Source organism: Pituophis catenifer, unplaced genomic scaffold (genome assembly GCF_029215685.1).
Source record: "Pituophis catenifer annectens isolate HBS135680 unplaced genomic scaffold, rPitCat1.0.hap2 SCAF_4, whole genome shotgun sequence".
Classification (NCBI taxonomy): Eukaryota; Metazoa; Chordata; class Lepidosauria; order Squamata; family Colubridae; genus Pituophis; species Pituophis catenifer.
Genome location: NW_027256884.1, coordinates 118,840,115 through 118,857,406, shown reverse-complemented (window position 1 = coordinate 118,857,406; position 17,292 = coordinate 118,840,115). Strand labels below are relative to the sequence as shown.

Below are 17,292 nucleotides of genomic sequence, written 5' to 3'. Positions count from 1 at the left end.
ATTTATAGATAACAGGAGAACTTCAGCCCTGGAATGTGTATGAGATGACAGGCCTGGTGCCATTAAATAGCTGTGGGACACTGCATTTTTCCTTGTGACAAGGACACTGTTTCTACACATGGCTTTTCTGTTCTTTCAAGGAATACCGTCTTGTATTTCTTCAAAACCTACGTATGGACTGCATACAGCTAGTCCTTGACTTACAGCCATTCGCTTAGTAACTATTCAAAATTGTAAAAGCCCTGAAAAAAGTGACTTAATAAGCAGTCTTTGCACCACTGATTCACACAGTATCCCCATGAGCACGTGATTAAAATTTGGGTGCTTGGAAACCGGGGTGTATTTATTTATTTATTTTTAAATAATCTTTATTTACATTTCATTTAAAAAGAAAGAACAAACAACATAAAATGACAAACATAACAATACAACAATAAATATACGTACTTCCATATCGTACCATAGTACACAAATATTCAGTACTATGACTCTAAATTATATTCCGGAGAAGGCAGAACATCTTATATCTCTTAATGCATCACTTAGGTCTGTCCGACCACACTTATCTTATATAGTATAAATATCTCTTCAAATACCAATCCTCAACTAAAGTCTGTTATCGATTCCTCTTTTCTAACCATTTATAAAATTTGTCCCAAGCTAAACCTACTTGTGTTTGCTCTCTATCCTGTAATTTTTTAGTTAGCGTATCTGCTTCTGCACATTCCAAATTTTTTTTTATAATAGCCTCCTCTGAGCAACCGGGGTGTATTTATGATGATTGCAGGATCCTAAGATCACGACGCCATTTGCAATATTCCCTCTAGGGAAGCAAAGTCAAAGGATTGACTTAACCCCTATGTGATTCATTTAACAACTCACTTAACAACAATGCCAGAAAGGATTGTAAAATGGGCTGCAGCTCATTTAACAGATTAACGGAGTTGGAAGGGACCTTGTAGGTCATCTAGTCCACCCCAACACCATTTCTGACAGATGGCAGTCCAGTCTCTTCTTGAAAGCTTCCAGTGGTGAAGCTCCCACAACTTCTGAAGGCAACTTCTGTTTCATTGGTTGATTGTTCTCACTGTCAGAAAATTTCTCCATATTTCCAGGTTGAATCTCTCCTTGTTCAGTTTCCATCCATTATTCCTTGTCTGGTCTTCAGGTGCTTTGGAAAACAGGTTGACCCCCGTCCTCTCTGTAACAGCCCCTCAAATATTGGAAGACTGCTATCATGTCTCCCCTGGCCCTTCTCTTCACTAGATTAGCCATGCCCAGTTCCTGCAACTGTTCATCGTATGTTTTAGCCTCCAGCTTAACAACTGTCTAGCTTAGCAATGGTTGTAAGTGCAAGGATTTGTCGTAGGTCAATTTTTTTTCGGTGCTGTTGTAACGGTCACTAAAAGAATAGTTGTAAATTGAGGACTACATGCAGCGATAAAGGTGTGAGACTGGGCCTGGATGTAAATATCCAGGTTTAAGTCTACACTTGGGATATAAATTTCCCGGAGAACTTTGGACTGGATTTCTCTCGTTCAGTAATTTAATTAATTAAATTTAATTAATTAAATTTATATGCCGCCCCTCTCCGAAGACTCAGGGCGGCTCACAATACATTTAAAAAATCATTATAAAAAGACATTGAAAAATTAAAAACATTAAAAACTCATTCACATCACAAAGTACAGCCTACTTTGTAATGCTGTTGTGAAGATAGGAGAAAATATTTTATTTATTTTATTTATTTATTTTGTTTGTCAAACATGTACAATATAGCAGGTATAAATATGAACCTGGACATGAACGAAGGAAATGAATACAAATAAATGGGAAAAGTAGGACAGGGACGGTAGGCACGCTGGTGCGCTTATGCATGCCCCCTTTACAGACCTCTTAGGAATGGGGTGAGGTCCACGGTAGACGGTTTGAAGTTGAAGCTGTGAGGGTTTGAGGATGTAACAATGGAGTCAGGTAGAGCATTCCAGGTGTTGACCACTCAGTTGCTGAAGTTGTATTTTCTGCAATCGAGTTTGGAGCAGTTTACCTTGAGTTTGTATCGATTGTTTGCCCATGTATTATTGAGGTTGAAGCTGAAGAAGTCATTGACAGGTAAGACATTGTAGCAGACTACACTTCGATCGGACCGCAGGCAGCGCAGTTCCAGATTGTCCAAGCCCAGAATTTCAAATCTGGTGGCATAAGGGATTCCCGTGTGAGAGGACTTCGGTTTCTTGAGGAAATCTTTTAAAAAAATAAGTAATAAATAAAATGCATAACTTTTTTAAAATTTTCTCCCCAGGCCCCCCCCTCGATCTGCTATTCTTCCAGTACTCCTGTGCAGGTACTGGAAGGCACTGACTACCTTCATACAGATCCTCATCTGTTTGGCAATAGGCAAGATGGTTCCCCATTAATGGTAGAAGCGGTCAATAATATTGAAGGTAAGTTTTTTTCCTCTTCATCTCTAGTTTGGTTTTCTGCCACCCATGTCTTGGATTTCAATCTTTCACCATGTTGTCATTGGCCACGCAGGCTGTGGGGGGGGGGGGATGGAAGTTTTATTGCAATGCATCAAACGTTTCAGTTGCTTCATAGAATCATAGGGCTGGAAGGGATCTTAGAGCTCTTCTAGTCAAACCCCTTGCCCAAGGCAGGAGTACAGTGATGGAATTCAACCGGTTTGGGCCAATTCAGTTGAACCGGTAGTTAAATTGCTGGCTGGCCCCACATTTCCAGGAGTCCTCATGTGCCCCATTTTGGCTACCAGGTAAGTGCAGGGAAGCCTACTAGGCCCAAAATGAGGCACTTGGATGAGAAGTGAAAGCTTTTCAAAGGGGGGGGAAAAAACAAGAAAATGTAGTTGCATTTTGGGGAAAAAAAGCACCTTTGAGACAATTCTCACTGGACCAACTTCTAGATAATATTTATTGATTTATTTATAAAAGTTACAGACCACCCATCTTACCTCAAGATGATATTCACAGTGATGTATTTTTTTTCCCTGTAGTCTTTAAAAATTGTGTGAAAATGGCTTCAGCTCTTACTTTTCCCCCCATCTCTTTCTTTCTTTCTGTTGGGCCTCAGCTGAAGACCCTTTATGCACCTTCTACCCCCCAAGCTTTCTCCAGGGTTCAGAGGTGGAAATGAGAGGTTCGGAGGATGTTGTCCCCGGCACTGTTTTACAGCGGTTGATTCAGGAGTTGCGTTATGGCAACCCCAACGAGAATATGAACCTGCTGGCTCTCCAGCACCAAGCTACGGGGAGTGCAGGACCCTCCAACTCCACTGCCAGCAGCACCCTGTCTTCTTCTGCGGAAAACCTGGTGCCGGAAGACCCACAAATGGTCCAGCAGTCAGCACGGCAGGAACCACAAGGCCAGGAACATCAAGGGGATAACACGGTGATGGAGAAGCAGACGAGAGGCTCCCAGCCTCAGCAGAACAATGAAGAATTACCTTCTTACGAAGAAGCCAAAGCTCAGTCTCAGTTTTTTAGAAGTCAGCAGCCTAGTGTCGTCGGGCCCAGTTTCTACATGGCCAGCAGCACCGGTCCAAAATCTAAAACAGAAGGTAGACCAACTTTGGCCCGTGCCAACAGTGGACAGGCCCACAAAGATGAGGCATTGAAGGAACTGAAACAAGGCCACGTGCGCTCTTTGAGCGAGAGAATCATGCAGCTTTCCTTGGAAAGGAATGGGGCCAAACAGCATTTTCCTTGCTCGGGGAGAAGCAAAGGGTTCAAATCCAGTGGGCCTTCCCCTTCCCCGGCTTCCAATAAAGGCATGGATCTGAGAGGACCCCCTCCAGATTATCCATTCAAGATCAAGCAGGGGGGCTCTCCAGGAAGCAAAAGTCAAGAGCCGGGTGTGTTTTTTAACGAACAGCATTCCGGAATGATTCAAGAAATGACAAAGGCATCCTATTCAGCATCACAGCCAGCGAGGAGCGAAGGAACTATTGTCCGATATCAGGGTCCCCCAGAATATGGCATTACCAGGTAATTTTGTATGTTTCTTTTGGTCTCCTATTGTAAAAGGCTCAGATCCTTGCACAGTCCTTCTTCTTTCTTTCTTTCTTTCTTTCTTTCTTTCTTTCTTTCTTTCTTTCTTTCTATCTATCTATCTAGTCACGCATATATAAGATAACAGGTAAAAGTATAAACATAATTTGAATACATGAAAAGAGTAAGTAAAAAGGAATATTAGGATACGGATGGTAGGCACGCTGGTGCACTTATGCATGCCCTTTACAGACCTCTTAGGAATGGGGTGAGGTCAACAGTAGACAGTCTAAGGTTAAAGTTTTGGGAGTTTGGGGAAGAAACCACAGAGTCAGGTAGTGCATTCCAGGCATTGACCACTCTATTGTTGAAGTCGTATTTTCTGCAGCCGAGTTTGGAGCGGTTTACCTTAAGTTTGTATCTATTGTGTGCTCGTGTAATGTAATGTTCTTCATTACATAAAGAATATCACATTGAATATTATAAACAATTCTTCTTTCAATAATTCAGGTAATTACAAGCGCTTTGCAACGGACCTCCTTTAAGTGTAAGTAATCCAATTGAAATGTATTCCTCTTTCTGTAGTCATCAATGTGCATCGTCTTTTCCATCACTGCCAACACCCCAGGAGCACAGCCCAATGTCCTCCCAGGCCTCCTCGCTTAGCGGCCCCCTGCACTCTGCGTCGCTGCCGCCTCTCTCAATGGCCACAGCATCCCAGTCTCTGCCCGCAACTCCGCCTAGCCAGCAGCCCCTCACACCAGATGCCTTCACGATAGTACAACGAGCCCAGCAAATGGTGGAGATGTTGTCTGAAGATAATGAAGCCCTGCAGAAAGAGCTGGAAGGCTACTACGAGAAAGCAGACAAACTTCAAAAGGTGAGTGACAGGATAGAGGGGATCCAGATGTACCCAGGGGTGAAATTCAACAGGTTCTGATAGGTTCTGGAGAACCGGTAGCAGAAATTTTGAGTAGTTCGGAGAACCAGCAATGCCACCTCTGGCTGGCCTCAGAGTGGGATGGGAATGGAGATTTTGCAATATCCTTCCTCCAGGAGTGGGGTGGGAATGGAGATTTTGCAGTATCTGTCCCTGCCACACCCACCAAGCCACACCCACGGAACCGGTAGGGAAAAATTTTGAATTTCACCCCTGGATGTACCTTACAGTGGCTATAGCCCATCCAACTCAAAAAGACTCTGGGCCGATTATGAGGCTATAGTGGTTTTTTTGTGTGTGACATATACATTCAGAAGGCATGTATATAATTTGGAATTGAGACACACCCACCCACCATCTCTGCCTTGTACATTGTAAATTGTTTGACTCAGCTCCCATTCCATTTATCTTCTTGGAAACGAATATTGGAAAGTGGGAAAGCATGTCTTTGTTGGAACTCTATCTGGCATCTCTTTTAGCTTCACCACCTTACCTTACTCAGGTGAACTATAGCTCGCCATAACATTGCAGAAGACATTTTGTAGATAAACATGCCTTCTCTTACGGCACCATTTTGTGAGGTGTCCATAGCATATGCTCAAAACTTCAATACATGCCTACAACGGGTCCCCAGAAGATGTATCCTGGTTATAGATCAATGGTGGTGAACCTTTTTGGTGTTGAGTGCCCAAAGCACGTGCACAGGCACCCCCAAAATGCAATGCGAGCACCCCCACCCATGGACCTCCCCTCCCCTCACCCATTTTTGGCTTCCAGGTTGGTGCAGGAGGCCTTCCAGGCCCAAAATGGGGTGTGTGGGGGGGTACGCGCATCTCCAAAATGCAATACAAGTGCTCCCCACGCATGCGCCCCATTCCCTGCGCATGCGTGGCAGAGACCCAAAGACCAGCTGGCCGGTGGGAGGTGCACGCACATGTGCGATGGAGCTGGGCTGGGGCGACGGCTGGCGTGCCCACAGAGAAGGTTCCGCGTGCCGCCTGCGGCACGTGTGCCATAGGTTCACTATCACAGTTACAGACAGTGGCTGTCTAAGTGATCTGATTGTTCAAAACAGTGTTTCTTAACTTTTATAACTTTTAAGATGTCTGAGTTTCAGCTCCCAATTCTAGGAGCTGAAGTCCAAATATATCTTAAAGTTACCAAGGTTGAGAAGCAGTAATCCAAAGGATAGTTAGGCTCCTGTGTAAACTGGAGGCAATTCATGCAGTGTAGTAGTATCTGGGAAATCTCCAACTCAAATCTCACTTCAGCCAGGATTCTCCAAGGGGCCTCAGATGATATTATCCTTTCCTCCTTGTCGATATAGTTATTTACCATAGAATACCGGTCTGAAATTATTCCCACTGCTTTATAAGCGAACAATATTATTGCAGTCGCCTGGAGTGAGACCAGCGTTCAGAGTGAATTTCTGCGATGTCGTTTTGTAACGCCTCAGTCCTGTCAGCCTGTTTCTAATGCTTGCCAAATTCTCCGCTGACACAGGGTATTTATACAGCCGTGGGCTCTGTCGTAGGCCACAAAAGGGGTTCCCAGAATTTTCTGCCCTGAACCAGCTTTGGGAGGCTTGGCTTTGTCACCTGGGCTGCTGTCATTTTAACTTCCTGGGAAATGTCCAATTTTGTACATTTTCACATATAAAACTGTAGAGTTTCCCCCTCCCAAAAAGTTCAGAGCATATGTCTATCAACGTAAAAACTTAACGAAGCTTTTAGCAAGTGGTCCATGCAGAATGGATTGAGACAGCAAAGCATTCTTGGTTTGGAAAAGGAGCTATAATTAAGTAACTTTAGATTCTGACTTTAGTGGTCTCATGATGAAAATGGAGGGTCGTTTCTTCTCCCAAATCTAGTAAGTTGGTCTTGTTATATCGGTTGAATGATCAACCAATTTAGAGTTGGTTGATCATTCTGCTGAGTGGGGTTCTGAAGATATTCATCTCCTATAACCGTGATGACGAACCTATGGCAAGCTTCCGGTATGTGCGCATCTGCCAGCTGGTCTTCGTGCACGCATGAGTGCCAGAAACTGGAAGACCAGGTGACCGGCACGCATGCGCATGCCAGAAACCGGAAGCTCAGCTTCCCGGTGCGTGCGCGCATGCACGCCAGGGAGCCGCTCTTCCAGTTTCTGGTGCTCCCCCCCCACGTGTGCTCTCTCTCCCATTTCAGCACTCAGTGCCGAAAAGGTTCGCCAACATTGTCCTATAAGAACACCACTAGGGTTCTGTTTGCATCATTGTCCCAGTCAAAATAAAAAAATAAAATAATAATAAAAAAATAAGATAAAATAAGATAAGATAAGATGATAAGATAAGGTAAGGTAAGGTAAGGTAAGATATGATATGATACGATACGATACGATACGATACGATACGATAAGATAAGATAAGATAAGATAAGATAAGATAAGATAAGATAAGATAAGATAAGATAAGATAAGATAAGATAGGACTCATGGTAGCTATAAACTACATTTCACAAATTGCAAGACTTGGTTTCACACATCGTGCTACAGTACCCTTGTACACCCACTGACACATTAGCTATCATGTTATTATTCCTTTTGGGATAAATGATGTTGTGTAAAATATGGTAGAGAAGATCACAAATCTCTGCCATCCATCACAGTTTTGGTCAATCAAAGCTTTTATATTTGTTTATTTATTATTAAATTTATGATTGAAGAGCCGCGGTGGCGCAGTGGTTAGAATGCAGTACTGCAGGCTACTTCTGCTGATTTACGGCTGCCAGCAGTTCGGCAGTTTGATTCTGACCAGCTTAAGGGTGACTCAGCCTTCCATCCCTCCGAGGTCAGTAAAATGAAGACCCAGATTGCTGGGGGGCAATAGGCTGACTCTGTAAGCCGCTTAGAGAGAGGGCTGTAAAGCACTATTGCTATTGCTATTTCTCGTTCCTATCTCGCCACAAGGTGACTTTGGATGGCTTACAAAGCAATAAATAATACAAATATATATAGCAATATAAGTGAAAAAGATGGGGAGGGAGGTAAAACGGGGTGCAAGGGGTGAGGTGGGATCTGCTACCATGTTTTCCCAAAAATAAGACCCTGTTTTATATTTTTTTGAATCCTGAAATAAGAGCTTGGCCTTATTGCCATGCACTCAAAAGCCCAATTGGGCTTATTATCACGGGATGTCTTATTTTGGGGGAAACAGGGTAAAGTCCATCAACCACCTCCAATGTGGCACTCCCCTATTGGGGCCCCAAGTCAACTGACAGAGCTAGGTTTTTAGGCCCTTGTAGAAGATCAAGAGGGTGTAATCAGATCTCTCCCCAGGGCGATAAGACGTTCCAAAGAGCAGGAGCCACAGCAGAGAAGGCTCTTATATGGTCAATTTTTACATATTTTGGACATTATGACCAAAACCCAGTTTTAGCCCAAGCATGCTCATAATGTTCTATGCAAGCTAGGATCTCTAATCCAGAAGCTACCATACAAGCCAGCATTCTGCTGTCCACGTTGCTCCAACTAATTCGTACGTATCAATGCAGCAACAGTGCAATGATTAGGATACTCCGGCTAAGTCAAAACTGTAGCATGTTAATGGTTTAGTCCATTTTGTGAATCCAGAATCTGTAGCCCGTGTTTGGGATGATGATCCAGCAATCTAACTTAGGAGAAAGCAACTTTTATGAACTAGAGTAGCTGCTGAAGACAAGAATGGGTGACTCATGTCATGTGAGCATCTTCAGCACCTGAGGAGTGGAAGGAGGAGGAATAGAAGTAGACTCAAAAGCTTCTAGGAGGAGACTTGGTCCCATTTCTGCCCACCAACCTCCTGCTTCTGAACAGCTAAAAAGGCGCCAAAATTAAGGGTGTGATTTTGGGTAAAAGACATAAGAATAAAGGTGAGAGTGGAGGCAAAATTCTCTCCCCCCACCCAACAATTTCCTATTCTGTTTATATTATTAGACTATGTCTTCCAACATTCCTCTAACCCAGGGGTGTCAAACTCTATTTCATTGAGGGCCACATCAGGGTTGTGTTTGTTCTTGGGTGTGTGTGTGTGTGTGGCCAGGGTGGGCATGGCCAGCTCGATGTTATTCATCAAGGCTCCGTTTTCAGCCATGACGCTCCTCTTGGGCTCTGTTTTCAGCCAAGACAGCCTCCTGCAGCTCTCAGCCAGCAAAAATGGAACTTGGGGAGGCCACGCATGGCCTTCCCGAACTCCATTTTTGCTGCAGAGGCACCGTGGGCTGGTCCTATGCTGTTTCCAGGGCGGGCCTGCAGGTCAGATCTAAGCACCCCGCAGGCTGGATCCATCCCCCTTGAGTTTAACACCGCTGTCTAACCAAAAATAAATTTGCATGGAACCCATTGCATGGAAAGCCACTATTCTTTAGGCTTTCCACTGGCCTGGCCAAATATTTCTCTATGATTGGGAAAGTGATTGCTTTTTCAGCATTATTTGGATTTTTTTTAATGTTTGTGGAAGGATTCCCATTTGGACATGATGGTTCTTTTTGCAGAGTTACAGAAGTGGTACAGGGTTGGCCGGATTTCTAGGTACTGTATAAAATTTGTCCATGGTTGACCTGCATCCTACCCAGCTTTTTATTAGGATACCAATTTCTGCTTTATCCTAGTTCGAAATGGAAATTCAGAGGATTTCAGAAGCTTATGAGGACCTGGTGAAAATCACCACCAAGAGAGAGTCACTAGACAAGGCAATGCGAAACAAACTTGAAGGTGAAATCAGAAGACTCCATGATTTCAACAGGGACTTGCATGGTATGTCTCCTTCTCCTTCTTCTCCTTCTCCTTCTCCTTCTCCTTCTCCTTCTCCTTCTCCTTCTCCTTCTCCTTCTCCTTCTCCTTCTCCTTCTCCTTCTCCTTCTCCTTCTCCTTCTCCTCCTTCTCCTTCTCCTTCTTTTCCTCCCCCTCCTCTGTTTTGTGATTTCTATGATCAAACTCTATGATCCACCCACCACAGTGAACTTCTTTCATACAGGTCACTTACTTTTGTATCATTTTCTTTCATTTCCGAATTTATGTTTTTCACCCTTTTTTACTACTCTTACATTCCGGTTTCTAATCTGTCCCTCCCATGATTGTCACTTAGGTAGACCTACAATCTTATGCCCTCTGCCATGGTCATAACTTTAGTAAACCCAGGTTGTCATTGGGTGGTTTAGTAACACAGAGAAGGTGTAGGATAGGTTAACCCTATTTACCTTGTTTCCCTGAAAATAAGACCCAACCACAAAATAAGCCCTAGCATGATTTTTTTTCTGGATGCTCGTAATATAAGCCTTACCCTGAAAATAAGCCCCAGTTAAGATTGTCAGCCAGATGGATGGATTTTCGTACTATATGTCCCCAAAAATCAGACCTAACCAGAAAATAAGCCCTAATGCATCTTTTGGAGCAAAAATTAATATAAGACCCAGTCTTATTTTCAGGGAAACATGGTAGTTATAATCGGATTACACGTAGCATGCCCTGCTAATGGCAAGGATGATGTTGGTCAGTTTTGGTACATTTTGACTAGAATGCCACACGTGCAAAAAAAAAAAACCAAGTTTATTAGTTTATATAAAGTATGCTTGAACTATTCTGTGCAGACCATGCTCTCTAATCAGTGGTGGGTTTCAAAATTTTTTACTACTGGTCCTGTGGGTGTGGCTTGGTGGGCGTGGCATGGCTTGGTGGGCGTGGCTTGGTGGGCGTGGCAGGGGAAGGATACTGTAAAATCTCCATTCCCTCCCCAATCCAGGGGAAGGTTACTGCAAAATCCCCATTTCCTCCCGATCAGATGGGACTTGGGAGGCAGAGAATAGATGGGGGTGGGGCCAGTCAGAATTTTTACTATCGGTTCTTCAAACTACTCAAAATTTCCGCTACCAGTTCTCCAGAACTGGTCAGAACTTGCTGAAACCCACCTCTGTCTCTAATCTAGAATCTATCTCACAAATCAACCTCACATCAACTTGGAAGTAGAAGAACTATCAACTGAATATTCTATTTCAAAATCAGAAGAAGGTAATTTGGGGGTAGAGAATGGGTGTACTGAGCAGCAGCCACATTCTTTATAAACCATGAGGCTTCCTGCCGGCCACAGAGGCGTGTGCCTCCAGTGATATGAATTGTGTGTGCATGGACATTTCTGCTTTGCAATACTCGGGGATGTTCAGGAGTTTTTTAAAATGGAAATGGTTCCACTTTGCCCTGTAAAAACAGTAAAATGCTGTTATAGTTTAGTCATTTCTACTTATGGTTACGACAAAGATTAAGCATTTTGACGCTGGCAGTGTGATTCTGTGGGTGTTGTGGGGACCACACTTTTGAGATTTGGGTGTTCATGGGCCTGTGGTTGCTTTGCCTAGTTCTAAGCTATCATATTCTCTTCTATTTTGGCAGGCTAGAGGCCAGACAAATTACTCCCTGGCATGACTTTTAGAAAATTATTATGGATAAGATTGCCTGGGCCAGGTTGCAGATGTCGTCTTAATGGTTCCATTTATCATTGCGTGACCCAAACATGAACCTAGATTGTTTCTGCTTTCAGTTAATTATATACAAGCCTTATTGTCTCCAAAGAAAAAAATCGTGACTAATACTAATTATGGTTTAGGGCTTAGAACTCCCAGAATTCTCCAGCCAGCATGGCTAGCTGAGGAATTCTGGGAGTTGAAGTCCACAAGTCTTAAAGTTGCCAAATTTGGAGACCCCTGGTTTAGGGGAAGCCAGAATTGTAAAACATAGATTGAAGTTCTCCAGGTATGAAAACCAGAGTGTATGAGGTGGCATTGATATTGATGCTGATCCCCTGCTTAGGGCTGGAATCCATATTGTAACATTCACAAACAACTATATGTCTGGCCTTCAGTTGAATATAGGTAATCCTCTATTCATTTAATGTGTTGTAAGTTCATTTAGGGTTCATTTAGTTCAGTTCATTTAGTGACCGTTCAAAGTTACAATGGCACCGAAAAATGTGAGTTATGACCATTTTTCACAGTTACAACCTTTTCAGCATCCCCATGATCATGTGATCAGAATTCAGATGCTTGGCAGCTGGTTCATATTTATGACCGTTTCTGTGTCAGAGACTCATGTAAATCACCTTTTCTGACAAGCAAAGTCAACGGGGAAGCCAGATTCATTTAAAAACCAGGTTTCTAACTTATCAACTGCAGTGAGTCACTTAACAACTGAGACAAGAAAAGTGGTAAAATAGGGAAAAATTCACTTAGCATATGTCTCACTTAGCGACATAAATTTGGGGTTCAATTGTGGTCGTAAGTCAAGGACTACCTGTATAGCCAGTGAAGGGAGCCCACGCAGGGGTGGGCTGCTGGGGGTTCGCAGGGGTTCGGGAGAACCTCTAGCTAAGATTCTATGCAGTTCGGAGAACCCCCAAATCCCACTCCTGTTTTGGATGCAGGTAAGTGCAGGGCATGCACGGAGGCTCGGGGAGGGCGAAAAACAAGCCTACTGGTGCCTGGGGAGGCTGTTTTCGCCCTCCCGGAGACTCAAGGAAAGCCTCTGGAGCCCGGGGAGGGCAAAGACGCCCCCCCCTCCCGCTATGGTGCAGGAGGCTGACTAGGCCACCCCACCATGGCCACGCCCAGCCAGCAAGCGGGCAGAGAACCCCTTGCTAAAATGTTTGAAGCCCACCCCTGGAGCCCACCATCTCTCTGGATAAATGGTTCCATAGACAACCTGCTCTTACACTGAGGAAGTTTCCCCTGGCATCTGAATCTGACTTCCTGTACCTGGTCCTGCAGTCTGGAGTGAGTCAGCAAAAGTTTGCATTTTGGGCTGGCCCTAAAAGAAGGCATTGTCTGACTGGATTTGGAATCTCTCTCTCTCTCTTATTTGACTAGCAATGGCATAAACTATCGGCTGCAGCTTCACTCCGCCGTGGCAACTTTTTTTTTTTTTTTCTCCACAACTATTTCAAAAAAGAGGGGATCTGTATAGATTCCTTGGTTCGCCTTTTGAGTGCTCTCCAAAAATCTGTCTTTGTCACAAGGTGACGAATCACTGGAGGGGACATGACAGAAATACGAAATTCTCTACCATAAAGATTTTTTTTCTTGGAGCCCAGTGCTATTTATAAGCAGAAAGAATCTTTGGGCTTGCAGACACCAAAGTTAGGTGGTGGGTAGTATTTTCCCCCCAAATACTCCTTGATGTGTCCTGGATTGGAGAAAATTGAGCTAGGCTGAAGAGACCCTCTACTCTTGACTTACGTCATTCTTCCTTATTCTCTTGTATGATCTCGCCTTTCTTGCTGCTATTTAGTTTCTCTCGTTCTCTGAATCACTCTTTTTAAAATCTATGTCACACTTGTCAACCTGCCTCTTACCATTCAAGCATTCAGTGCAAAACACATGATATATTTTATTCTTAAAATCTTTCTCCTTCCTGTGTAGACCGACTGGAGACTGCAAATAGGCAACTGGCCAGCCGAGAATTTGAGGGACATGAAAATAAGGCAACAGAGGATCTTTATGCCTCTCAGAGTGAGTGCCATGTTCATATACCCTGGACCTATATAGGAATGTAAACGTATGTGGTTTCACTTCATTTCATAGCACCTGAAACTTGTTTTTGTTTTCTGTTCTGTTTTTCTGGAGAGATTGTTGTAAGCAGCTTCTGGTAGGGGGCTGGGGGGAAAGTGGGAAGACTTTGAATATTTTAATGGAAGTGAAAAGATACGAGAGAAAAACAGAAACCCACCCTCTGATTTGCAAATTCACTTCTTCCCACTGTCTTGGTTCCTTCAAAATTCAGGCAGAACCCAAAGCGGTGAAGCTATTAAATGTGGTGCCTTTAGCAATAGCAGTAGCACTTGGACTTATATACCGCTTCACAGTGCTTTACAGCTCTCTCCAAGCGGTTTACAGAGTCGGCATATTGTCCCCAACATTCTTTGTCCTCATTTTTCCGACCTCGAAAGGATGGAAGGCTGAGTCAACCTTGAGCCTGATGAGATTTGAATTGCCAAATTGCAGGCAGCCGGCAGGCAGCTGAAGTAGCCTGCAGTACTGCACTTTAACCACTGCGCCACCGTGGCTCATGTTTTGTTAAGACGTGCCATGCATTCTTCATCCCCAACATGTAGATGCTCTCTGCATCAGCCTTATGGTAAATTATGGAAATGAAACTGAAAAATGAGCATTACCACACAGGGATGGCCGCCATGTTGACATTTTATTCTTCCTGGTCTCTATCCAATCCAAAGGAGACACTTAGAACCACAATGACGAATCTTAAGTCTGCTGGACTTGGAAGCCACTCCCAGGGTTGCCATTAAGTTGCAATTTTTTAATGCAAAAGAAAGAAATTCTTATTATATACCTGAGGAAAAATGGCATTAACTGCATTTAATTAATTTTAATAAGGCTTGTCTTGGCTCTGTCTGCATTAATCCCCTAGCTAAGGGATCCGCAACCACCATGAGGTGTTTGCAACCAGACTGTGGAAAGTGGGTGAGCACGCATGTGCATCTCCACTTGCATGAGCAGTGGGCAAGCAATTGCACACACGATCCATTTGTGTGAACAGAAGGCGTGAATGCTTGCCACTCACGTAAATGGGCCGCGTATGCCCTTGCCGGCTGCTCGCAAGGAACCGTGCCTTCTCCCCACCCCTCCAGCGGTCCTCAAAGCTGGAAAAGTTGGGGAACTCTTCCCTAGCCCACAAGTGCATCTCATTACCAAATACCGCATTTTTCAGAGTATAAGACACACTTATTTCCCTCCTAAAAGAGGCTGAAAATTTGGGTGCGTCTTATACTCCAAATGTAATCCTGCCCACCCGCCGGCCCCTCACCCTTTGGGTTCTGGGCGTCCTCTTCCTGGCTGCAGAGATTGCCACCGACAATGGCTTGTGTTTTTGGGCTCCGTGTGTCGTGTTTTCAGCCTCCAAACGCTCCGTTTGAGAGTCCTTCAAGGCTGCGGGGATCGCCAAAGCACATTGCTGCTGATCGCCGCCCGAAAACGCAATGCATTTGGAGGCTGAAAACGCGATGTGCGGTGCCCAAAATGGCTACCCGGAACAACTGCTGCCTTCTCTTACTCCTTCCGCGCTTCGCCTGCTTTAGTCACTGGAGCTCCCTCGGACGATCAGCTGTGCTTTATAAGCTGTTTTTCAGCCCCAACCTCAAAATCAGCGAGCCAACTAATGTGCTGAAGCTGCCCAGGCTAAGGACTAGCCAGGTGAATACCTGATAGGCAGAATTTTTTTTTTCCTATTTTCCTCCCCAAAAACTAAAATGCGTCTTATACTCCAAAAAATACGGGTATGCCTCCTATTATGACAAAGTTAAATAGTTTTTTAAGATGCATTTATAGGTAAAGAACAACATTGCACCAGGTGGGAAACTCTTGAGTATGAACTTTTGGCTCAAATTTGTGGAGATGCAAACAAAGGAAATTAGAAACCAACTCATTAGTAATAAGGGACGGGCAAGAACAGCTTTCAAATCATCATCATTGTTCCTAAGAGGCAAAATAGACCGGCTGCTGTCCTTTTCTCTAAAGTTCCAAAAATAGATGCTGTGTGATGCTGTAGGAAGAATCGTAGAGGATGAATTTAGCCATTTCTGCCCTACTTTTTCAGCCTGGCAAAGTAATGAAAAGATGACAATCATTTTGTCCTATTTCAGAGCATTAATGCCCCTGATTATCCAGGTTCTGTTTAGACATCATGTTGATTCTCCATTTTTACCCTTTAAGGCTTATCATATACAGTTCACTTGAGAACAGTAGCCATCCACACATTTTATAGCTGTGAATTTAAAACTGGGTATTCTACAGAGAAGTGTTATTTTGTCCATCCAGTGTCAGTGACAGAATGGGGTAAATGCAGGGGTAAATGCACGGGGTAAATGCAGTGGTGAAATACTCCCGTTTCGGACCGGATCACCCGATCCAGTAGTGATGGAGGTGGGTGGTTCAGAGAACCGGTAGCAAAAATCCCGTCCCGCCCCCATGCCCAGCTGAGTCGTGCGATCATCAGAGGCTTTTTTTTTTTACTTTTAAAAGCATTTTTTCTTCGGCCGAAAAAATGCTTTTACAAGTAAAAAAAAAGCCTCTGATGATTGTGCGGCTCAGCTGGGATCGTCTGAGCCTTTTAAAAGCATTTTTTTAACAACCTCTTCGAGAGGTTGTAGAAAAAATGCTTTTAAAAGTAAAAAAAAAAAAAAAGTTGCCTACGCCCACCCAGTCACATTACCCCCCACCAAGCCATGCCCACAGAACCGGTAGTAACAAATTTTACATTTCACCACTGGGTAAATGACACAATGGCTTTCCATGCGCTCTTCACCCAGGGTGCATGTTGGATTATAAATTGTAGATGTCTGCTGTACAATATTTTTCATTTAATCCTGGCTAATTTGAAAGAAGCAAACTTCATTTAAGGGCTAGGAAAAAATTGCTAAATGCCTGAATAGTTTCTATGAACTGGGATTAATCAATGAAGCTGCAGGATGGCGGCTTTGAAGCCTAAAAGATGGATGCAATCAATTAAAGAGTGCAGTGCCTCTAAGCAGCTGTCAGCTGTAAGGTTTTGTCTGAGTAGGAGAAATTTACAGGCAGCTGTTACGTATAAATTGGGTTGACAAAATCAGAAATGGGGAGGTGATAAGCCACCTGGGAAAGCTAAGGGAAATCATCAAAATCATAAAAAAGCAAAAAGTTAGAATATTTTGGACATGTGATGCGACACCCGGAAAAATACATCATACTTCACTTAATCCTTCAAGGAAAGATTGAAGGCAAATGAGTCCAGGCAGAAGAAGAACATCATGGCTTCAAAATCTAAGGGACTACTTTGGAGAAAACTGAGCAGCACTTTTTTGTGCGGCTGTTGATAAAAATAGGATCGCCAACATGATCGCCAACGTCCAATGACGGATATGGCACAAGAAGGAGGAGGAAGAATGAGCTAAAGTTACAACTCTTACAGATAAACTACAAATCTAGGATTGCCAGTACATCCCAGTCAATAACTGCAATCTACCCATTTATTGGGACTGGGACAGCCTGCCCTATACACTTTGGCAGCACCACAGGCTTGCCAAAATACAATATTTATTATTTTCTTATGAATGAAGGTGAATATAAATGTCCCAAAATAATGTTGCAGGATCCAATTTGGGTTGGTTATCGGGACAAGGGGTTTTGTCTTCTAAGCTTTCGGATTCGTGCTGGAGCCCATCTTCAGGGAATTTCCAGATAGTTTCCAGCACAAGTCCAAGAGCTTGTAAGACAAAACCTCTGGTCCTGGTGACCAACTCATATTGGATTATTTTCTTAGCTGACAATGTTTACTGAAATATACGTACATCTAT

The 17,292-nt window shown here is 43.6% G+C and overlaps 1 protein-coding gene across 1 annotated transcript in view; it reads left to right on the top strand.

The window, feature by feature from the left end:
- Positions 1-2,347: 2,347 nt before the first annotated feature.
- The window catches only part of AMOTL1 (angiomotin like 1), a 38,731-nt gene continuing 23,786 nt past the window's right edge, over positions 2,348-17,292 (top strand). The window contains exons 1-5 of the mRNA XM_070943994.1: positions 2,348-2,444; positions 3,088-4,000; positions 4,589-4,883; positions 9,572-9,716; positions 13,367-13,456. Of these exons, the coding sequence (XP_070800095.1) occupies positions 2,417-2,444; positions 3,088-4,000; positions 4,589-4,883; positions 9,572-9,716; positions 13,367-13,456 (1,471 nt within the window). The 5' untranslated portion in view covers positions 2,348-2,416. The remainder of the gene's footprint in view (positions 2,445-3,087; positions 4,001-4,588; positions 4,884-9,571; positions 9,717-13,366; positions 13,457-17,292) is intronic.